The 24,760-nt window shown below is 39.3% G+C and overlaps 1 protein-coding gene across 1 annotated transcript in view; it reads left to right on the top strand.

Annotated features, from left to right (window-relative positions):
• LOC109113797 (mediator of RNA polymerase II transcription subunit 23) overlaps positions 1-24,760 on the top strand; it is a 66,136-nt gene that overhangs the window by 31,879 nt on the left and 9,497 nt on the right. Inside the window, 12 exon segments of the mRNA XM_042747297.1 lie at positions 1,520-1,662; positions 1,735-1,909; positions 3,539-3,702; positions 3,943-4,067; positions 4,724-4,929; positions 12,794-12,974; positions 14,475-14,645; positions 18,423-18,639; positions 19,602-19,838; positions 21,317-21,482; positions 22,085-22,157; positions 22,716-22,930. Coding sequence (XP_042603231.1) covers positions 1,520-1,662; positions 1,735-1,909; positions 3,539-3,702; positions 3,943-4,067; positions 4,724-4,929; positions 12,794-12,974; positions 14,475-14,645; positions 18,423-18,639; positions 19,602-19,838; positions 21,317-21,482; positions 22,085-22,157; positions 22,716-22,930 — 2,073 coding nt within the window.

Below are 24,760 nucleotides of genomic sequence, written 5' to 3'. Positions count from 1 at the left end.
AACAGAACCAGCTCAACTGCTGTTTAAAACTAGTCCAGCCATATTTTTAGGTGGTTTTCCCTGCAGCGGGAGTCCTCCTCTGTCGAAATCCCCCTTTTCGGAGTTAAGCTCCAGCTCTAATCACACACACCTAAACCAGCTGATCAAGGTCTTCAGGATCAAAGTAAACGTCCAGACAGGTGTGTTGGAGCTAAAGTCTGCAGGACAGTGGCGCTCCAGGAGCAGGATTGGACACCAGCATTCAAGAGATGGGAGAATGGGGGGCGTGCGCTGTCAGAGGGCAGCAAGGGAAAAAGCTGTTCCTGAGTCTGCTGGTCCTTGTCCGGAGGCTCCTGAAGCGCCTCCCGGAGGGCAGGAGGTTAAATAGGTCAGGGTGAGAGGAGTCCTTAAGAATGCTGCGAGCTCGATGTAGACAGTGTTTGCAGCTTCTGTCTAATCGCGATTGCGATTTCATTTAGATTTAAAATAAAAAATTCCCTAGCGGAGAATGCAACAAAAACAGACGCTCACATTAACAAGTACTTGTGAGTGAGAGGGTATGAGGCGTCTCAGCTTTGGCTTAAAAGAGTTCAGAAATATTTGATATCAGTCATAACTTAACAAGGAAAAATAGAGCAGACACTGGACATGGATGAAGCGTTCACGCACATCATCAAATGGAGTATACTTTGAAAGGATACGCATTCGACTGTATGCATATAAATCTGAAGTATACTTTGCGCTTGAAGGCCATTGCAGACTGAGTCTGAAATTTTCGCAGGTTGAAAAATAAATATGACCTCACGTTGTGTCAGTCACTCACTATTACACACTGCCTCTGAAACTTTTGTCCGTCATAAAAATTTGGATCGGGTCAGATTTTCTGTGTTTTTAGCATCCGTAGCAAGCATTTTGAGAGGTGTTTTGACAATTCAGAGCCACCGTACAAGCAAACGCCAAAATCTAGAATGGCGATTGTCAAGTTGATCCACTTCATCTCGCAGCACAAAGCACTGTAAAACACACGGAGTTCACAGAAATTGGTGGTCTTCTTTTTAATATGTGGCTCTAATATCATTAGCAAAGCATCAACCTGAGCCACTGACACCCTGAAGTGAACTTTGAGTCTCCGGTGATAATCCCGCTGCTCCTTAATAAGGAGGGGAACTCTTCTTCCTCTCTGTATCTCAGGATTGGATGGACCCAATATTTCCTTTCTTTTTAAGAAGCGAGAGGACAACAAAATCATCCTTACTGCTGGACTGACTCCATTTAGTATTGTTTTGGCGAATTCTTTCGCAACTGATTAATTAATGCGCATCGGACTCAGTGTGCAAAGTCTCTGTGCGTGACAAATGTTTAGGATGAATAATATGAAAAAAACTCTGACTCAGTGTGCAAGGACCTTAAGGCTGCTAGTCCTGTCTGCATAAAGGTTTCTTCAGCAAACTATGGTGATGTTGTATACCATGGATGCATGCAGGTGTGTGTATTGTATTTGTGCTCACATTCTCAGATGACCTTTCGTTTTTCCCATTAGCTTGATCCACAGCATTGCAACCCGTGTCATTAAACTGGCCCACGCCAAGTCTAGTCTAGCCCTGGCCCCAGCCTTGGTGGAGACGTACAGCCGACTGCTGGTCTACATGGAGATCGAGTCCCTCGGCATTAAGGGCTTCATCAGTAAGTCTGACACACACTTCACCGATGTTTGAAACTGGCCTTGTGTGTGACCGTATGTGTTTCCTCCACTAGGTCAGCTTCTGCCGAACGTGTTCAAGTCGCACGCGTGGGGGATTCTTCACACGCTGCTGGAGATGTTCAGTTACCGCATGCACCACATTCAGCCTCATTACCGCGTGCAGCTCCTGTCACACCTTCACTCGCTCGCCGCCGTTCCACAGACCAATCAGAACCAGCTGCACCTCTGGTCAGTCTCCGCACACACTTACCCTGCACACAGCCCATGCGTCCCTCTGGAGGATGCATTTGTCAGTCATGTACATCATTGAAGATGCATCATTTCAGAAAATGAACAATTAAAAAATTGACTGCTATTTCTCCTGAGGCGTGAATTACTGTACTTTCTTTGTTACATGTGTCCCTGGAGCACAAAAGCAGTCATCAGTAGCACAGGTATATTTGTAGCAATAGCCAACAATACATTGTATGGGTCACAATTATACATTTCTCTTTTATGCCACAAATCATATTAAGTAAAGATCATGTTCCATGAAGATATTTTGTAAATTTCCTACCGTAAATATATCAAAACTTAATTTTTGATTAGTAATATGAATAGCAAAGAACTTCATTTGGACTTGAAAGGCGATTTTCTCAATATTTTTGTAACATCAGATTCCAGATTTTCAAGTTATATCGCTATCCTTACAAACCATACATCAATGGAAAGCTTATTTATTTTCAATTTCAAAAAATTGGCCTTTATGATTGGTTTTGTGGTCCAGGGCCACATATTGGAATGTAATAATTACTTACTGAAATAAAGCAGCTTTGATGAAGTATGCGACCGACAAATAAATTTTCCAGAAAACACACAAATTTAAATTATAATTACACCACCACACAATTAAAGTTAATGAGCAAAAGTTAATATTTATTACAGACTGCTCATGATTACTAAGATTTTGAAGCTTTTCTGGAAATGTTGTAATTGTGGAAAATGTCACAATACAGTGGTGTGCAGTATAGAGATGCACAATTGTCAAAAGATTGAGATCTCGATTTAAACAGCCACTTAATCTTATTTCTAAATGACAACAGTTTGCCTCTGTCTATTAAACCTTTGACAAAGTCGTATCAGAACATTCAAAACTGTGTTAGTGCAGCTGCTGACAAAGAGAGAGAATTTATAATCTGGAGCAAATCTGGACTTTTTTTTTTTCCTTCAAATTGATGCTACAAATAATGTTTGTTGATTACAGTGAGTCATTGAATCATTCACTCAAGAGATTCATTCAAAAACCCTGATTTATTCAGGAATTAAACAAGTGAAGTGTTTATGAGTAAGTCATTGAATCATTCATTCAAGAGATTCATTCAAAAATGCTGATTCATTCAGGAATGGAACAAGTGAAGTATTTATGAGTCATTAAATCATTCATTCAAGAGATTCATTCAAAAACGCTGATTCATTCAGGAATGGAACAAGTGAAGTATTTATGAGTCATTGAATCATTCATTCAAGAGATTCATTCAAAAACGCTGATTCATTTAGGAATGGAACAAGTGAAGTATTTGAGTGAGTCATTGAATCATTCATTCAAACAATTTGTAAATAATTAATTCAAATTAAATAAACATTTTTGAATAGAATTAGGCAATTGATATTTCGTCACAGCCTCTAGTAGTAAAATTACATGGTATTTAGCTTAGTTCATAATCGTGATCTCTATTTGAAATAAAAAATTCTCAATTTATCCAGAACCGTGCAGCCCAATCTATGCATACTGTAAGCTGCAGCTGTAGTATCTGTAGTGTGGCAGTGGCTGTGTGCTGGCCTGCTGTCTGTACTCACTCTGTGTGTTTGTGTGGACAGTGTCGAGAGTACCGCTCTGAGGTTGATCACGGCTCTGGGGAGTTCAGAGGTTCAGCCGCAGTTCACACGTTTCCTCAATGACCCTAAAACTGTGCTGTCTGCCGAGTCAGAGGAGCTGAACCGAGCGCTGATCCTCACCCTGGCTCGAGCCACACACGTCACAGGTACTTCACACCATTAACACTGCTGATGCCTGGACTGTTAAAAACACACACATTACAGAACTGACCTGATGATTAGTCTTCTCTCACATAGCATTTGGTAGAGTAACTTAATTTCACTTCAAATATTTACATAAAGATCTGGCTTTAATTCGTTTATTTGCATTGTGCAGGCAACATGCTTAAAATAACGTCTGATATTATTTTTCAATGTGCCAAATCCCCCGTCTGTGTGTGCTGCAGATTTCTTCACTGGCTCGGACTCCATTCAGGGCACCTGGTGTAAGGACATCCTGCAGACCATCATGAACTTCACACCTCATAACTGGGCCTCTCACACGCTCAGCTGTTTCCCTGCTCCGCTGCAGGTACTCATACACGTGTGCACACTCATAACGACTCATAACAGTAGTCAAGTCAAGTCACCTTTATTTATATAATGATTTTAACACTACAGTTTGTGTCAAAGCAGCTTTACAATATTTAATAAGAAAATAGTGTGTCAGTAATGCAAAAGGACAATAGTAAACACTAGGGATGCAACAATACAGTTAGTCCATGGTACCTCGGATTTTAACCATGGTTTTTTCGGTTCGGTTTAGATAGCGTGGCACATCAGAGTGTTTTTTGCAACAAAAACTCGTGAAAAACTTTGCACACTGTAAAAAACGTGGATTGTTATATCCTTTTTTATCCTATTATATATATATATATATATATATATATATATATATATATATATATATATATATATGCTGAACATTTCTTTTGGGAGAGGTATTTTTTATTGAGCGCTATAAACACATGCAATGTGTGTTTCATTCATACTGGACACCAGGGGGCGCCCTCACACAGAAACACATCACAGAAGTAACAGAACCGAAAAGAAAAATTGTCAGCTGACTTTAAAGAGCTGGAGCTGTGGACGTTGATATAGTTATTGTCATAGATGTCTGTATAATTCTTGCTGGAGCTTTAATCAGATTCATAATAACTTCACTTCTCTCTTGTGTTCATTTCCCAGGCGTTCTTCAAGCAGAATAACGTTCCACAGGAGAGCCGTTTTAACCTGAAGAAGAACGTGGAGGAGGAGTACAGGAAGTGGAAGTCTATGACCGTTGAGAACGACATCATCACACACTTCTCCATGCAGGGCTCGCCGCCCCTCTTCCTGTGTCTGCTGTGGAAGATGCTGCTGGAGACGGACCACATCAACCAGATCGGCTTCAGGTGCGCCACTCACATTCTCACCACCTGTTTCTGTGCACCTCACAAGATTGGGGATTTCTTTAAAGTGGTTCATCCATCCAGATCCTGTTCTTTTCAGGATGTCCTGAATGTCTAGCTTATTGTTTCATTTTTATCCATGTAAGAAAGTGAACATGACCCACTTGCATAAATCAAGCTCAGAAACAGGCTGCTCGTGCATATAGTGCTGTTGTTTGCATTTTAATGACTTAAATCACTTGTTTTTAAAATGCAATGCTTAAAAATGCATGTGACCATGGCGCACAGCAACGTGACATGAGTCCATCAAATAGGCTAAAGCGTGCTGCAAAGCCCCAGCAAAAGTTGCCATGAATGTGTCGGCTGGAAATAGTAAGGAGGTACTTGAATTATTAATAAACTAGTGTTTTCTGGTCAGTGTCACAAAGATGAAGTTGACAATCCTGACTCGCCATCTCCTCATTGGATGTGTCTTTAGAAAGATTGGCATCTTTACGAATTACATAATGAAAGAGTTTTTGATTTAGATTTGAATTATTTAATTTTTTAGTAATTCAAAGCTTTCTATACATAAATTAATCATGTTTGTGAGGAGAATGTTCGCTGAGTTTCGTTTCATTTTTTGTGAAGAGCTCCTGCTCAAGACCGAGATGGCAGAAAGCGCATCCTATTTGTTTTCTTTATTTTACTAAAGCACAACGTTTTGTAGATATTGTGAGTACACACAAATAAAAGTATTATAAGACTATTTACAGTTCTGAACGATGTATTATTCTTGCCTTTATGAACAAAAATGACGGCTTATTTTAATTTGTTTCCACTGATGTCCTGAAGTGCTTCAGCTTCCACTCTCCTCACAAACTATTGGATATGCGCCTAATAGCACACATTTATCTAGGTTAAATGTTTAAACTAACATTGTGATATGCTTTAAGTACTCACTGATACCAGAAACACCGATCCACCTTCGCTTCGTGGATAAAGTATTTCAGTATGTTTGAAATGTGAAAGTGAAAGTGAAAGTGAAAGTGACGTGACATTCAGCCAAGTATGGTGACCCATACTCAGAATTCGTGCTCTGCATTTAACCCATCCGTAGTGCACACACACAGAGCAGTGAACACACACACACACTGTGAACACACACCCGGAGCAGTGGGCAGCCATTTTATGCTGCGGCGCCCGGGGAGCAGTTGGGGGTTCGATGCCTTGCTCAAGGGCACCTAAGTCATGGTATTGAAGGTGGAGAGAGAACTGTACATGCACTCCCCCCACCCACAATTCCTGCCGACCCCAACTCTCTAAACATTAGGCCACGACTTCCCAAAGGTCAGCCGGGGATGCAGAACATGGCTGCGATGCAATCATAACATAGCCTATATTAAAATAAAATAAAAAATAAATAACAGGAGAGTTTTAAAGTGGCTTAAGCTATATATTGTGTGCAAAAAAAAAATTTCCTACCACATGCCAAACTAATAACATGGTTTTCAGTATTAAAAGGTATAATTGCTGCTTTCTGCTGTGCAAATTTTGTTTGTGATGAAAATAACAGTACATTTTCATCAGTTATTTTATCTACAGATCGATGCATTTGTTACAGATTTCTGCTCATTTAAAATCAGATACTGATGATGAAGTAGCACTGTAAGATTACATTTGTTTGAATGCATTATTGCAAAAGTGATTGCGTGCAAATATGCTGTACCTGTTTAAATCATGCTTTAACTCAAAAATATTCAGTAAAAGGAACAGACACACTCCACTCCGCTCACATTCTCTGTCCGGGAGGGTGCTGCTTCAGTCAGCAATGGCTTGAAAAAGACAAAATTATGGTTAAAACGAGAACTAAATACTTGAGTAGCCACTTGTTAAGTCAGATTTCCCTGCTCAGTTAAACTAAATCTTTAAGACTGTAGCGATTAAAGTGAAAATTTAAAATGAAGGAAAAGTGTTTATTGTGGCATACGTTTAAGATCTGCTCACAATGCATACAAATTTCTGCTCACAAATTTCTTTATGCAGACCCGCCCCCCCACCTGTGTTCATTAGGATTTGGTTATTAATATTATTCATTAAATCAAATCACACACGGTGTTGAGTGCAGATTAGTCACCAGTGAGGAGAAATCCACAGAACGCTACAGTTGTGTTCAGATCATGTATTCTGTACTCTCTCGAATGTTGTCATCATAAACAGCAGAAACGATGTGAACAAGGAATTAATTTTGCAGTGTAGACAGCGAGATTCAGTGAAATCATCAGTCATTAATCAGGAACGTTTGTTGCTCGTTTTCTGTTTTAATCCCGAATTGAATAACCATCTTGTTTTTCATGCTACTTAAATTACCAATTTGAAGAATGTAATGAATATGACGTGTTGTTTCCCCCACACAAAAGCATAATCGGCATTAATCGTCATAGTCACTTCAAATTTAAGGACATTCAAACAAACTGTTTTGTTCCAGTTCCAAATGCGCCACCTGCTGGCAATTAGCTGATTTTGTTTAGAACAATGCAAAATTGCTTATGTGTCTTCAGAAATCCAAATGATTTACAAAAGTGTGTGTGTGTGTGTGCGCGCTTTAAATTAAGATAATTTATACTTTTGTGTGTGGGTGTGTTTTAATTTAAGATAAAAACTCATAGCTACTTTTGACTAATCCATTTTCTTAAAAATAGTTTAAACTTTAATGACTGAAATGTGAGGTTTATCACTATAAAAAACTTTAGTTATTTGTAAAGAACCTGTTTTTGAACTGTAAATCATGTTTTTTACAGTCATTTTATAGTACCAATCATGTTACCATAGACATTGCCCTACCCTGCTCATACAGTATTCATTTTATTTGTGCAGGTATTAAAAAGCCTTACATTTTATTTTAAAAGTACTGCAGATACCCTGTTTTTTTTATTTGATAATTTATATACTGTATGTTGGTTATTTTAGGCAATGTTATATGCAATCCCGACAGGTGGTTTGATATTAGCATAATAACATCTAAACTGAAGAACTCAAGTATGTATGTAAACATGTAATTTACCACAGTTGTAAAGTGCTGGAAAATCTAGAAAATGTACTTTGAAACTGCTTGAAAAGTGCTTGAATTTTAATTTGGAAAAGGTGTAAGAACCCTGTTGATGTTTTCACTATGTCCATTGTGGATCACCTTGTTGTTGTTGTTATTGTTGTTTGTGTTGTTGTTGTTGTTGTTGTGCTCAGTCAACAATCTGGAAATGCGATCACAAGTCCCTCATTCTGATACATTAGTATTCATCTCGTCACCCTGCTCCGGGTACAGAAGCTCACTGCAGCAACTGTGAGATACTTGAAATACTGCTCTCCATCTGTAATTTTTCTCTGAGCCACTAACCGTCACGTTGGCATTATTGATTGCAGGAATGATATCGAACAAATTGTTTACAAATTGCTTAAATTACTTTTTTAAACCAGCATTATATTTCCTGTTTGTGACTGAGACTCTTAGAAGAGAGTGTAGAAAACCTGAATACAAAGATAGGAAATTATAAATTCTAGAACTCGTATGGAATTTGAAGGGACCATCATCAGTTTTACATCTTATTTCGGCTACTTATACGAATGCATCATCTGAACCCTACCAGGAGTTACTCCTACTTTTTCATTCAAAAAAAAGAAAAAAAAAGAAAAGAAAATTAAGGCTTCTGTTGTGACTTTAAAAGGAGGTTGCTTTGACCAGTTTTAAGCAGAATCATCATAGGGTATGGCTATACTATGGTTCACCTCCTCCTTAAGCGGTAGGAGTTTTGCTGTGCAGGTAGATTGCGGGGTTCCTCAGATCAAAACATTTTCATATTGATGTATGGTTTGTTACGATAGAACAATATTTGTCTGAGATACAACTATTTGAAAATCTGGAATATGAGGGTGCAAAAAAATCTAAATAATGAGAAAATCATCTTTAAAGTTGTTCAAATGAAGTTCTTAGCAATGCATATTATCAATCAAAAATTAAGTTTTGATATATTTACGGTAGGAAATGTACTAAATATCTTCCATATATGTAAAAATATACATATGTATAAATGATTTTTGTCATAAAAGAAAAATGTATAATTGTGACCCATTAAATGTATTGTTGTCTATTGCTACAAATATACCTGTGCTACTGATGACTGCTTCTGTGCTGCAGGGACACACTCATTTCTTTACCACTAACACTGCTTCATTGTACTGTGACTTGTCTGGCTAGTGTTTTAATGTTTCACAGCCCCCTGTGCTGTCTGCAGCGCTCATCTGTCTCTCTTTGAATGGCTGATCTCAGTATGTTGTGTGTGTTTGTGTGGTCTAATGTCATCAAAGGCTGCAGCTGCTCTCGGCCGTATAAAGGCTGCTTGTGCTGGGCTGAATGTGTGATCCACTTTATTCCCCCGTCACGAGCTCTGCCTCATTACACCGCCAGGGCTGCGGGCACAGATGTGTGTCTGCCTCTTTCTCAGAGCAATCAAAGGGATACACATGCTGTGTGATATTAAATCACTGGACGTGTTCAGCTGTCAGATGACAGTAAACACAGACTCGGCGTTCAGATGCTTGTCATCCCAGAGCGTGGCACTGACCGAGTGCTAATTTAATCCTCCGCTCATTCTTATTCTCCGTCTCTTCTACTCTCCTGGCACTTTGTTCTGTCTCTTGAACCAGTTATGTTGTTCAAGGTGTCTTTCAACGTTTAGTTTTTCATGGTCATTTCTTCCTGACTCTACAATTAAGCTGAACACTTTTAAGAGTGTTGTATGTAAATGACACAGTAATATTAATATTTACTGACTAGGGTTGGGAATCGTTAGAAATTTTCCAGTTCCGATTCCAGTTCCATTAAAATCATTAACAACTATTAAAAAAATAGTGGTAAGGAAAAATGCACAATACTCAACTACTCAGTGCTCAACACTGTTTATTACTTACTGTCAACTTAATTTAAAGTTTGGCAATGTCAAAGTTCAACATATATTACAGTATACAATTTTTTTGTTTAGATGCCAGTTCCATTTAAATGAAATATTATCATGTTTTTTTCTATTTTAGCTTCAGTGAATGTAGTGTTGCTGGAAGGTAGTAAGTAATGTTGAGTAATGCTAGTCCACCAATCAGCATGTGCTTCAAAGTTAATGTTTTTTACACTATCAGTAACATTTAGCTTTTCAAGCAGGAATAAGCTGGTAGGCCAAATAGTCCCTTGAGGGCTGAGACACTTGTTCATTTCCCTAAATTAATGAAATATAAACTGTTATACTTATAACCATGTAGACACACACTCCATAAAGCCCCTATTTTACAAATAATAATGCAGTCAGGAGATGCTGTGATGCAGCGAGTGGTTTCCACATCTTTAAACATTTAAAATGCATGAAAATAAATATTTTCTATCACTTTGTTTATCACTCTTGAAATGAGCTGTACACTAAATAATCTAACCCTCATACTTACATAACAACAGCAGTCTATTTATTTAGTGATCCAAGCTGAAGTCAGTATGTATATTAATGACAATATGGGACAAATATAATGTAATTTAGTGGCAGCAGGTGCTGCGTGCTGCTGGTACATGTACAGTCAGACAAAACCACGTGCACAGTTATCAAAGGAGCGAGTATGAGTACAGTCTTAGGAAACATGTATTCGGCAGTTAAAGACATGACACGACGCGCGTGTCTGTGGAGTGTGCATCATTAGAAAAAATGTGCTCAGTACACCGTCCCACCTGTGGGACGCTTGGCGCTCTTTTTTTTGTTGTCCTTTTTCTCTATAAAATCTTTTAGTAATCATCATAAATAATATATCATTTGAAAGATTAGAAGCCCAAGATTCATCCTGTGAAAACCATTTTGAAATCGGACATTGCGTTACTATGGAAATGGTACTTTAAAATCTTATGGCGGTCTCCCTTAGTGGGCAGTGTCAAGTGTCATATTACAAAATGCATTACGGTCTTTTAGAATCAAAACTTTTTATAATCTTGGCAACAAACATATCATTGGAAAGGTCTGAGTCTCAGGATTCCATATTTGGTGGTTATTTTGAGAATTGAAGTAAAATTGACAGAGAAATCTAGAGAAAAATTCATTAAACAAAATTCAAAGGAGTTTTGATGGCTCCCAGTGGCTGTTTGGTGGGTATGACGGCCTAAATAAAATCTCACAGGAACCTCAATTTTTTTCATATCAACTTCAAATTTGGAACAAAACTTATTTAGACACAAGGCTTTAATTTTTATACCAATTTTAGAGTAAAACCTGTTATGTAAAATATTTATAATAAATAAAATAAAATAAAATTTATATAGCGCATTTTATTTACAGTACATTTAAACTTCTATAACTTTTTGATACTTTAGGTCTATATTCCAAAGTGTTCATAAAATACAACAATTTAAGTTTGGATAGTGCACTTTAATGCCTATTTTAAAAAATGGGGGGTGACAGTTAAGGGGTTAAAGAGGCAGGGCGGTGTTTCTGTTATTTGGTTTGTGACATCCTTTACGGGAAACACTGAATCGTCAGAACACCGGCAGAAGGCTGCTCACAGCACTTGGTCATGTGTCACACCAGCACCGTTTTTGGAACCAAAACATAGAAATTGCTCACGGTTCCGGTTCTTTTCAAAAAAACAGGTTCTCGGTTCCCAACCCTATTACTGACACATTTTTACTGCAGTATTATCAAATATAAGGGGATTTTAACGATCTTGTACATTACTGTTTGGGATCAGAAAGAATCTTTTAAAGACATTTATAATGTTACAAAAGATTTCTATTTCCAATAAATGCTGTTCTTTTGAACTTTCCATTCATTTGAAAAATAACATGCATCACAATTTCCACAAAAATATTGGGCAGCACAACTGTTTTCAACATTGATAATAATCAGAAATGTCAGTCTTTCCTGACTCCTGCTGTCTTCTGTTCTCTCTGGTTTGTCTCTGTCTCTCTCTTGAGAGAGATGCAGCCAGTTCTTGACAGTAGCTTTACTGTGAGTTTTCTCTGAGCTGAACAGTGTTTTTACAGGACTGGGATGTGATAATGTGACATTGCCAAAGCCCTTTAATACACTGATGAAATGATGGATGCTTCAATCTTTTATGGCTCGTTTAGTCAGATATAATGAAAATATAGAGATAAAAACAGCTCAATTTTATTCACAGACTCAAACTGAGCAAAAATGCAGTTTGTTGCAGATGATGACATTCTGCTGCTTGTAATGTAAATCAATGAGATCTTACTCGTTGCTCTATATCTCCAGTAATGTGTCTCAGTGAGATGAGATGTAAATGATCCAAACATATAATGCAGTGATTGAGAGATGAAGAAATAAAGGCTCCTCAGAAGATGTGAGATGTTCTGGAGGCTTGTGAAGATTAACCCTCCGCTGAGGAACAGTGAAAGTAAAGCTTCTGGAAACAAACGCTCCTCAAAAGATCCTGATGATCAGATTTGAGACTCTAAAACATGATTGATGGAGAATCAAGTAAAGTCCAGTAAGAGTTCATCTGGAGATATTACTGCAGTTATTCTGACCTTTACTTGCTCAAAATCACTCAAGATCTGACACCAGAAGCAGCAGCTGAAGCTGGACACTTGTACAATTACACTAAAAGAGCTTTTACTGCAACTCTAAACTATCAATCAGAGACAGAAGGCATGCAGTAGATTGTGTGAAACATGTTTTGATCATGTTGATCGCTGAGGCCTTATATATGTGCGTATCAAACATGATATAGTAGCTTTACAAGCCTATTAGATGAAACAAGTGGAAAAGCAGCTTTCATAGCAGCCAAGCACACCAAACTCTGAGCTCAGATGAATGATAAAACCTGTCTGTGCTCTCCTCAGGGTGCTGGAGCGCATCGGGGCGCGGGCTCTGGTGGCCCACGTGCGGACGTTTGCAGACTTCCTGGTGTACGAGTTCAGCACGTCTGCAGGAGGACAGCAGCTCAACAAGTGCATCGAGATCCTCAACGACATGGTGTGGAAGTACAACATCGTGACGCTGGACAGACTCATCCTGTGCCTGGTGAGCCCTGACCTCACTCTGCCACTACAGCTAGTAGGAACAACAAATAATAACTTGACTTCTAGTTGATCATTTGGAATCAGAAGTGGTTTATATGAAAGGCAAAGGCCTCTAGATTACGCTTATTTTACCAAAATAAAATCTTATCATGCCTTGATTTTTAATGATTTAATTAGGACAGAAAGGTCAGGACTTTTGCTTAGACAAAAGTCTTGTCACGTCTTTAAAAGATTTAACCAATCACAGATTAGAGCGTCACCTGTGACAAATACTGTAATTAACACATTCCCAGGTGTGTAGAAGAAGAACCCCAACACACACAACCTTCATTTGAATCGCATCCTGACCTCTGACAGCATGCCAAAGATTCAACCACAGACCGATTACTCAAACCAATCATTAAATCATTGAAAAAGACCTAATCAGTGGAAAGTAAACTGCATTTGTGCCACTGAGGGTTAAACAGAGGCATTATTTAAATCAATTCCAAAATAGTTTATATTCCAGCATGTTTATATTTCCAGTGATTCAGTCCTGTGCTTCGTTTCATGTTTGACTGATGGGTTTATTGGCCTGTTAGCGCAGCATGCGAGAAAAGCTACATGTGAAACATTTATCCGTGTGTCAGAGGCGAACAGAAGACCAGCTCGACTGTAAACAGCCTGAGGATTGGCCTTCTCATCCGCTGATCAATCAGCTTCCTGCTGGACTGTACATGCTCCATTTATCAGTCCGATCGAACGTCACATCAGTTACACTGACCCTTCCTGCTGCGCCTTTGTGCAGATCCTGGGGCCAGCTGTTCAAAAGGTTTAATCTGGATTTGGAAATCCCATGTTTTGCGATCCAGGATCACGTAACCCATCTTACTTTTGTGCCAAAGCAAAATTGGAGTGGATTTGAACAGTGATCCAGAAACACTTCTTCAGATTTCCAGATCTGGATTACTAGTGGTCTACGGAGCGCCTAAAGGGACATGCTGACGGGTTGCTTTGCATTGCATTTACACACATAACTACTTCTGACTCCATCTCTGATGATTGTGCCAATGTAGTTTACTATCAGTGATTAAAAAACAAACAAAACTTTAAATTAAATATAATATTTGGGGATATTTACATGTTACAAATGTATTTTTTTAGACCAGTTTTAAAGTTTTATTGCATTTTTGTTCCTGTAATCCACTCTTCTGTTGGGATCAGAATAATTTTTTTTATTAATAGTATCCCAATTTTACTAAAACATTTTGAACAACACAAACTGAGGATTTAATCCAGATCAAAACCAAGATTGGATTTCATGATCTAATCTGAATTCAGAATTTTTTTTTTTTCTTTTGAACAACACATTTTCAAGATTTGATCCAATCCGATGGCCAAAATCCAAACTTTTGAACAACTGGCCCCTGTTTCCATTTCCTGAGAGTTCTGCTGTCTCAACACGCTACACTGAACAAACGTTTCCAGACAAATGCACTGAAGCTTGTGTGTGTTCATGCAGGCGATGAGGAGTCACGAGGGGAACGAGGCTCAGGTCTGCTACTTCATCATCCAGCTCCTCCTCCTCAAACCCAACGACTTCCGCAACCGCGTCGGTGATTTCGTGAAGGAGAACGCTCCCGAACACTGGCTGCAGAGCGACTGGCACACCAAACACATGACCTACCACAAGGTAACACACACACACACACACACACAGCCTGCTACACGCTAACAACACAGGGTTGTTCCCCAGATCAGTGCAAACCCCAGCCCACAGAGCCAAATTCATTCGTCAACCCAGTCACGTCAACAGATGTCACATTTACTAACCAAGAGTATCTAACAAAACTCTGAATATCTGCTGAAGATTTGATGGCATATAGCTCACAAACCTTCACTAATCCGGTGAACACTTGTTGTTGCAGCTGTGTAACAGGCATCTCTTTCCAGTCATTTAATGTCTTTTTATCTGACTGCTGTGCTTGATTTACTGTTCTTAATGCTCTTCGCTCTCAGACCTTAAGCTGTGTAAATGCACATTTGTTCTTAAGTGCCTTGCCAAGGTAAATAAATAATGAAATGACCTGAGCAGACACACCCCAGACACTGCGTACGATTCAGCAGCCGTCCTCTCACAGATGTACATTAGTTATGGGTTTGTGTATAAAACTATTCTTGACCTTTAGATATGAAACAGAAAACCATCTCAGTTCAAGATATTCGGCTGCATATCAAGCTTGATGGCTGTCTGAAATGTCATAAGCACACAGTTATTATCCCCCTCCCATCTTCACTTCTCTGTGGCATTTCAAGGAGAGATTGACCCCAGATTGCCTTGACATTTCATCTCTTGAGTATTTGTGCTGAATGGCAAACAACATCATTCAGCGCACAGTTTGACCCGACCATGATGTTCAATCCAAGATCAAAGACAACACGTGAGTTTAGAAGAGCACCGGGTTCTTGATGTTTATGAGTGCAAGACCTCAATATTTGCTCCCTACTGGGCCAAGACTGAAATATACAAAACTGTTGAAGTCTCCAGAAATGAAAAATCTGTTCATATTTACTCATTCCAAACCTGTATGAGTTTCATTCATGTTAAGAGTATTTTTAATGAAACCTGAGAGATTTCTGTTGTTCCATTCCAAGTCTGCTCAACCAAAACTTTGATTCTTCGAAGACTTATGAAAAGTAATTCATAAGAATCGAGTGGTTTAATCCAGGACTTGTGACGTGATCACTTTATATGATGAACAAATTTAAAGGAATAGATCAGTGTCTCATCAGTGGATGCTCTGCAGTGAATGGGTGCCGTCAGAATGAGAGTCCAAACTAGGGATCGACCGATATGCATTTTTCAGGGCCGATGCCGATACCGATTATTACAGATCAAGGAGACCGATAACCGATATTTTGAACCGATATGTGTCTTTGTGTAAAAATGAAAATTAATGTCAAAATTAAGAATAAAAAGGCCTCTGACAAAGACTCTCTTTAAATTATTTTAACACATCTTTAATTCTGAGAACTGTTCATAATAACAACATTAATATTAATAATAACAACAAACATAAAAAGTGCTGGGAGCATCCATCAGCCGCATTCTGTAAACTAAGTAAAACTTGCATCCATCAGCAGCATCCTATAAACAAAGTAAAACTTAAAGCAAATTTAAACAGCAACAAATGAACAAATAATGGAAAATAAATGTAATCTCTCTCTCTCTCTCTCTCTCTCTCTATATATATATGTGTGTGTGTGTGTGTGTGTGGGTGTGTGTGTTATATTTAGCATTTTATTGCAACCCAGAATTGCATTAAAATCACACACAACCCATATTGTAATAGTGTTTTATTTTTATTTTTGATGTGTAAAAATGTTTGTTTGACTGTTTATCACGGCGATACAAACTAGGAAGTATACAGGACAGCGTCATCCAGAAACGTGCAATGTGACATTATTGACAATTTAACCTTATTAGCATAGGGTTATTAGCAGGGTGCCATTTGTGAAACTAAACAAAGGGGGGATGCTTTTGAAAAACTTTTATGAAATGTTTTTAATACGACGGAAATTGTATTAGTGTGATCTCAGTTTAATAAAAAACATTGTAAGCCTACGTTAGGCCTGTTCATTGTAATGATTTAATGTCCACGGTTATTCAAAACAACAAATTACATCGAACAAAGCGAGCAAAGAACACAACGGAGCTTTTTTTTGAAACTCCGATTCAGTTAAAACCATTGCGTCGCAAAATGATTCACTGTTTCGATGCGCTTCAATCGGATCGCGTATCGCGAATCATTTGATTCAGATCTGGACGTCAGAGCGGGTTTGCATGATGTTAAATGTTATTCAGCAGAGGCAGGGATGCATAGACCAGAAGGGGGAAATCCCCCCATCCCCCCCGGCAAACCGCACCCTGGTTATAAGTGAAATGAGAGAGCGCGGGCCGTGGAGATAACTAAATCAGGAATAGGGAGCTCGCGTCGCGTCAGGGGCGTCAGAGCCCGTGCTTGATGCCCTTTCAGCTCTTCAAAATTGCATAATGGTAATTCTGAATCTGTATGATAAATTATTTTGCAATCATGTTAGAATAAAGCAACATTTCTCCAAATATGCGCAATTTATTTGACTAAGAGCCCTAAGGGACCGGACGCTGTTCAGTGAAGCTATGTGAACAACACACACAAAAAAAAAAAAAAACCGCAGCAGACGTGAATGAATTCATTCGTGTTGCTAATATATTCACAATATAACGTTAAATTGGCCGAATGGTGAGAGAAGTAGGTTTTAGTTTCACTATCTCAGCAATGATGTGATGATCCGTTAAAGCATATCACTGCAATGACGGACATTGACCGGGAATTCACGGTATAATAACTGAACGGGGCTTGTCATCATAAATCGATTATAGGTGTTTTGCAACTTCAATGTAGTGATTTATTGCAACTTCAGGAAACGTTTACTGCATTCTTACCTTCGAGAGATAACTTATTGATGTGTGATGATCATCACTGAAGCAGCTCCTGTGCTTTCGGTGTGAGAGCGGAACATTTCCAGCCGCGCCAGCCGTATTTGATTGGCCAGGCTCGTGACTCCCACAAATCAGACGGACGATAGGCGGGGCTTAGTCCTAGGCCACAGAGCGGTGCGCTCTGACTGAGGTGTGTCTGGATCAGTGCCAGATCGCGCATTTCAAAATAAAATGGTTTTATCGGCAAATCGGTTTTGGAAATGGCCGATGCCGATAACAATAAAAATGCTTAATATCAACACCTATAACACACCACAAATATAATCCCCAAACCCCTATTCAAAACAGCTGATAAAAACATCACAATAATCCACAAGTAATCCACAGCACTCCAGTCCATCAGTTAACATCTGGAGAAGACAAAAGATGATTAAATGCCCATGCATTTTCGTGTGGACAGCGAATCCGTATATTTTCTGAAACGATGATGTCATCAGCCCGTGTCTCGCCCCTAGTAAGACGCCGCTACGTATTTTAGTTAAAAATAATTATGGATTTGTTTTTATCAGCTGTTTGGACTCTCATTCTGACGGCACCCATTCACTGCAGAGCATCCATTGCTGAGACACTGATGCAGTGCTACATTTCTACAAACCTGATGAAGAAACACACTCATCTACATCTGGGATGATCAGAGCGTGAATAAATGTTTGGCAAATTTTCATTTTTTTATTTTTTATTTATCCTTTATTAAATATCCTTTTTGAGTGAAGTATTTTTTTAACTTAATAAATGCATTTATTGACACCTAAACATCGATCAACACACATACATAGAGCTCATCAAATATGGTAAACGGAAGCTCACATGTACTTGACGCATGAGAAAGACCTCACTGGCCATGTAAACATGTAATATCAATCTCTGAGTATTATCCTGGGATGGTGGTTGTGGTAGTACTGAGCTCCTTCGCTGTGTCCCCTGCAGAAGTATCCAGAGAAGCTGTACTTCGAAGGTCTGGCAGAGCAGGTCAACCCTCCCATTCAGCAGCCCTTACAGTACCTGCCCATCTACTTCGGTAACGTGTGTCTGCGCTTCCTTCCTGTGTTCGACATCGTCATCCATCGCTTCCTGGAGCTGCTGCCTGTGTCCAAGTCTCTGGAGACGCTGCTCGATCACCTGGGGGGGCTCTACAAGTTCCATGGTGAGGGTCATGATGGGCGCTGGTTTGTATTCAGGGAATTAAAAGTTTCAGTGAAGCAGTTATTATTCACACTACCAGTCAAAAGTTTTTGAACAGTAAGATTTGTAAGGTTTTTTAAAGAAGTCTCTTTTGCTCATCAAGCCTGCATAAAGCAGTAATATTGTGAAATATTTTTACTATTTACAATAACTGCTTTCTATTGGAATATAGGTTAAACTGTAATTTATTTCTGTGATGTGCAGCTGTATTTTCAGCATCATTACTCCAGTCTTCAGCGTCACATGATCTTCAGAAATCATTCTAATATGATGATTGCTGTTCAAGAAACATTTTTATTATTATCATTATCAATATTTAAAACAGTTGAGTAAATTTTTTTCAAGATTCTTTGATTCTATTCCTCTGAATAGAAAGATCCAAAGATCAGCATTTATCTGAAATAAAAAGCTTTTGTAACATTATACACTATACCAAAAAGGAAATTACAGAAATTAATACTTTTATTTAGCAAGGATGCATTAAATTGATCAGAGGTGATGATACAGACATTTATAATGTTACAAAAGATTTCTATTTCAGATAAATGCTGTTCTTCTGGACTTTCTATTCAAACCTGAAAAAATCCTTAAAATTCTGCTCCACTGTTTTCAACATAATAATAATAGTAAATGAAGGATCATGTGACTGGAGTAAAGATGCTAAAAATTCAGCTTTGAAATCACAGGAATAAATTATGTTTTAAAATATATTCAAATAGAAAGCACTTATTTTAAATAGTAAAAATATTACTATTAATAATACTATTTTTGCTGTATTTTAGATCAAATAAACACAGGCTTGGTGAGCAGAAGAGACTTCTTTAAAAAACATTAAAAATATTACTGTTCAAAAACTTTGACTGATAGTGTAGATATTAAACTAATCAAACTTTTTACTGTTATCCTAAAACTGTCTATGTGCAGATCGTCCGGTGACGTACCTGTACAACACGCTGCACTATTACGAGAGACACCTGCGAGATCGCACCAACCTGAAGAGGAAGCTGGTGCACGCCATCATGAGCTCGCTCAAAGACAACCGCACGCCTGGCTGGTGTCTCAGCGAGACCTACCTGAAGTGTGGCATGAACCCCCGGGAAGACAGCGTCTGGATCCCCGACGACACGTACTACTGCAAACTCATCGGGCGGCTCGTGGATAATATCCTTTACTGAGCAACCACAGCCAGCGCTGTCACATTAGGGCATGCTGACTGCGTGAGGGTCACAAAATGGCATGAAAGGGGTCATGAACTGCCTCTGTTTTATTTTTTACTGTTCTCTGAGGTCCACTTATAACGTTATCAAGACTTTTACATAAAAGAACATCATAATTTAGAAGTAATAGGCTATTTTCTGTCCTGTTTTAACCCCTCATCAGAACACTGTTTGAATAGACGTGGAGGACTGTAGACTCAGAAGTAAACACCCCCTGTTATGATTGGCTAAGAGCTGTGTACAGCTGTGACCGTCTATATCCTTCACAGATAGACGCTGCTGTGATTTAGTTTAAAAACGCATAAATACTCAGTACATATCAAACGATTTGTTTACTAGACGAAGCAATAGTGATAGCGTAATACAGTTACTCACACTTGTGTGGCAGGCAGCGATGTAGAAATGCTGGGTGGTGCTAAACAGGCAGCGATGTAGGACCAGTGGGCGGGGCTTAACAGACAGTGATGCATAAATGGTGGGTGGGGCTAAACAGGCAGTGACATCGGACCAGTGGGCGGGGCTAAACAGGCAGCAGTGTATAAACGGTGGGTGGGGCTAAACAGAGCGATGTAGAAGCAGGCGGTGATGATCTGTGTAGACAGTGCTTATCCACACTATTACATCATAGAGTCGTACATTCCACAAGCTGTTGTTTGGCACACTGCCTTCAGTATAAGCTGTTTTTAGACTAACAACAAAGTTTTGAGTTCTGAAACTTACAGGATGTTTTTATAGCTCCGTGACCTCTCACATGTCAAAAGATCAAGGGAATTTTGGTTTCTCAGTTCATGACCCTTTTAAACTATCAAAAAGCAAATTATGCATTGCTTAGTATAGGAAACAAAACTTCTGTTTATAGATTTTAACTATGCATGATTATGAGAACACAAATGGGGCAATTTAATTATATATATATAGAGAGAGAGTGAGAGCGTGTTCATAGTGAAACATGGTACTGTGTTCTTTTACACGGGAGCAGCTCATGATCATGGCTCGGTTCACACTAAATGCTGTGACATTTAACATGCATTCTGAAATGAAACACGCTCCAACCATCTTGACAAAATTGTAACGAGAATCGCTTATAAATCTTTTGTCAGCAAAATAGCCTCCATTTCATTTTCTGCTAAAATAAACCCTCTGTGGTTTGATGTCTGAAAGCAATGAGATTATGACGATATCTTAATATCTGTATTGTAATTCCTAAGTCCTCCAGAGTTTAGCTCCGACCCCGATCAAACAGAACCAGCTAATCGAGGATTACTAGAACGTTACAGGCAGCCAGGTGAGTTTGATCAGGGCTGGAGCTGAACTCCTAGTTTAAAGAGTCTTGCAAAAGTGTCAAAATTCACTCAGTGGAGGTTGTCTCGTGTTGAATGTGGCGAGAGAAGAGTCAGGAAACGCTTCCTTAACTGGTGCTACCCATGGCCGGTAAATCTCCAGGGCCGTTCCCCAACTGTGACTGGAGGTTTAACGAGTTTCCAAACCCGGCCGCACACGCGCTGCACGTCACCTGTGTGGAGCTGATGGCTCTGGCCGTGCCGGGGAAAGACGTGGGCAACGCTCTGCTCAATGTCGTGCTCAAGAGGTCAGAGTTCATGCCTGTGAGAGCTGTGTCAGGAGACGCACAGACATAAGCCCTATTTGGACAGGACTAGTTTTCTGAACTACGTTTGAGTTCGATTCCTTTCACCTGACGTCTGTGTTTTTCTAGTATCGATTCGAACGGGATAAAAAACATCTCCATGTTTATGACAGAGGAGGGAGGGTCTGTTTTGGACATCTGGACGCTGCAGAGATGCATTGCATTGTGTACAGTACAGTTATTCACATTCGGCTGTGGTGGAGAAGAAGTAGCCCTGCACAACACACAAAAGAACCCAAAAAAGAGTACCGTATTGTTTTCCGGAGAGCAGAAGAAGGGTTTAAACACTGAATTTTGAATCGATTTCTTCTCGTAAACTCAGAGATGTGGATTCAGACGGCAGTTTAATCACAGACTACCACCTGTAAATGGTGAGAATCACTTGCGTCCCCCGAGAAACAGTTACCGTCCGAATAGGGCTTGTGAAGCACAAATTTCTCTTACGAGCCCCAGTGCAGCTCGTCCTGTCCGAACAGGGCTATACTGGTTCCTGTGTTAGAGTCCTGTGAGCGCTGAGTGATGAATGATGAATGTGTGTTTTGCAGTCAGCCGCTGGTTCCTCGGGAGAACATCACGGCGTGGATGAATGCTATCGGCCTGGTCATCACAGCCCTGCCTGTACGCACACCGTTCATTCATTTACTCTTGCTCTCGTACAGCAGTGAGCACTAGTGCTTCATGATGTCATTCGACTGCTAGGGTTACATTCAGCATTTGAGACAGTAACTGTCAAGTTTGTAGCAGTGTTATTTTAGTATCACTGAAATACTGTTTCAGTTTTTATTAATTAAATTAGTTTTCATTTTTGTATTTTCTAGTTTTATTTTAAATTTAGCAATTTTGTTATGTGCTTTTTCTTTTTTTTCTTTTTTTTTATAAAAAATGTTTATATATTGTTTATATGTAGTTTTTAATCATTTGTATAATCGAGTTAAACTACTGTAAATGAAAATGATAAATGTTTCCTTGGCAAATAGCTAAATTAAAATAAGTTAGCATTTATTTTATTTCAAGTTATATATATTTTTTAACCACTTTACTTTTAGTTAACTGTAATAACCCTGCTTCATGTACAATCCCTGACGGTGTTGTAGTCACTGTCTTGGGAGCCCTAATGGACAGATGATTTGAACTCAGAAAGTCATTTTCTCGTGCTCGTCTCTCTCTCTCTGTCAGGAGCCGTACTGGATCGTGCTTCACGACCGTATCGTGAGTGTGATCAGCAGTGCGGTTCTGAGTTCGGAGACGGAGTGGGTGGGTTACCCGTTCCAGCTGCTGGACTTCACCGCCTGTCACCGCTCGTACTCAGAGATGCACTGCAGCTATATTCTGGCGCTGGCTCACGCCGTCTGGCATCACTCCAGCATCGGACAGCTGTCCCTCATACCCAAGTAAGACCTCACCCCGTCTCAAAGACACCCTGCACACTGAACCGGTGGGCCAGAGAGACATTACGGGCCGTAAACAGTTATTAAACTGTATTGTTAGGATGCACAGACATTACAGTCCTGACCAATACCCAGGCTCCCTGCGGATCCTTAAAAAGCCTTGAGCTCAGTTTAAAAGGGTCGTATGATGCAATTTCAAGTTTTCCTTTGTCTTTGGAGTGTTACAAGCTGTTGGTGTATATAAAAGATCTGTAAAGTTGCAAAGACTAAAGTCTTAAATCCAAAGAGATATTCTTTATAAAAGTTAAGTCTTGTCCACACACTTAGTTTAAACACACCCCCACATCTCTACATCACTGTGTGGGAAGATTTGCATAACACCGCCCAGATGTTCACGCAAAGAAGGGGTAACTTTTATGCAGTAATATTGTTGCCGTGGAGACGCTGTGTGTTTCCAAATATGTTAAGGGGTGTAACATTTCCGTCACACTCTTGAGGCATTCGGCCAATCACAACGCACTGGCCAATCAGAGCACACCTCGCTTTTCAGTACGATGAGTTTTGTAAAAATCAACGTGTTTCAGAAAGAGAGGAGCAACAATAATGCACAGTATGTGCACGCTGTCCTCATATGTATATAACACATGCTGTTGATGTAGAACACGCATGCGTCGTGATACTCTCTAAAATGGCACTACAGAGTGATGCAGAGGAGACGAATTGTTGAATAAAGTTGGTTATTTTAGTTTTTTTTTTTGTGCACAAAAAGTGTTCTCATAGCTTCGTAAAATTACGGTTGAACCACTAATGATACAAGGACTATTTTGTTGATGTTCTTGCTACCTTTCTGAGCCTTGATCGTGTTAGGATCCTTGCTGTCTATGGAGGGTCAGAGAGCTCTCGGATTTCATCAAGAATATCTTATTTTGTGTTCTGAAGGTTTGGAACGACATGAGAGAGGGTAATTAATGACAGAATTTCTGATCTAATATTATTAAAATCTAATATTGCTTGACCCATATTTTGTATGTAATGATAAATTGGTACATAATCCAATTTTAGTGCATATTGAATGTGCTCTTGCAGTTACCCTGTTTTGCTGAGGTCAAATATGTCCTCAAATATGAATTTGTGCCACAGTCTGTTTAATCAAGTAAAAGAATCTGAGATTTGAGATTGTATGGGTTTGTTCTGAATGGACAAACAGTAGTAATTTTATTAGTGCAGAACTTAAAAAGCCTAAACTTTGATTGTAAACCCCTCGCAGATCCCCTGATAAATGGATAAATGTTGTGGTTGAGTGAGTGAGTCAGTCGTGAGTAGCTGTGAGCTGCAGCTGTGTGTGTGTGTGTGTGTGTGTGTGTGAGGATGAGTCAGTGAGGAGCTGAGATCAGTTCACCTGCTGCCTCCACGCGCTCTCCATCCCAACACAACACATCACATTCAGAGACGGCTCAGATTGAGTATGAACACGCTTCTGTGCTCGAGTCTGTGTGTTTATCAGCTATAACAGAATGCTGCCTGTGCATGCACTGACTCTTCATTAGTTGTTCACAATGCATTTTACTTTAGTAATAGGTAGAGTTTTTGAATGATGGTCAGTTTTGTGCCACAGTGAAGCTGGATGGCTGGACAGAATGATTGGAAAAAGATGGATTTCGTAACATCTTTTGTGTAGGTAAAAATATTATTTAAATATGAATCCTGCACGTTCTGTGTCTGTGTATGAATGACACGGACGCGCGGTTTCGTTCATTACACACATACTGAAGCATGCCTGAGGCTTAGTGATTTCAGCGTCTGCCTGAATAAGGACATAAACACATGAACATC

The sequence above is a fragment of the Cyprinus carpio genome, chromosome B20, assembly GCF_018340385.1.
Source record: "Cyprinus carpio isolate SPL01 chromosome B20, ASM1834038v1, whole genome shotgun sequence".
NCBI lineage: Eukaryota > Metazoa > Chordata > Actinopteri > Cypriniformes > Cyprinidae > Cyprinus > Cyprinus carpio.
Note: the sequence above shows the minus strand (reverse complement) of the source record. Positions and strands in the feature narration are given on the sequence as shown.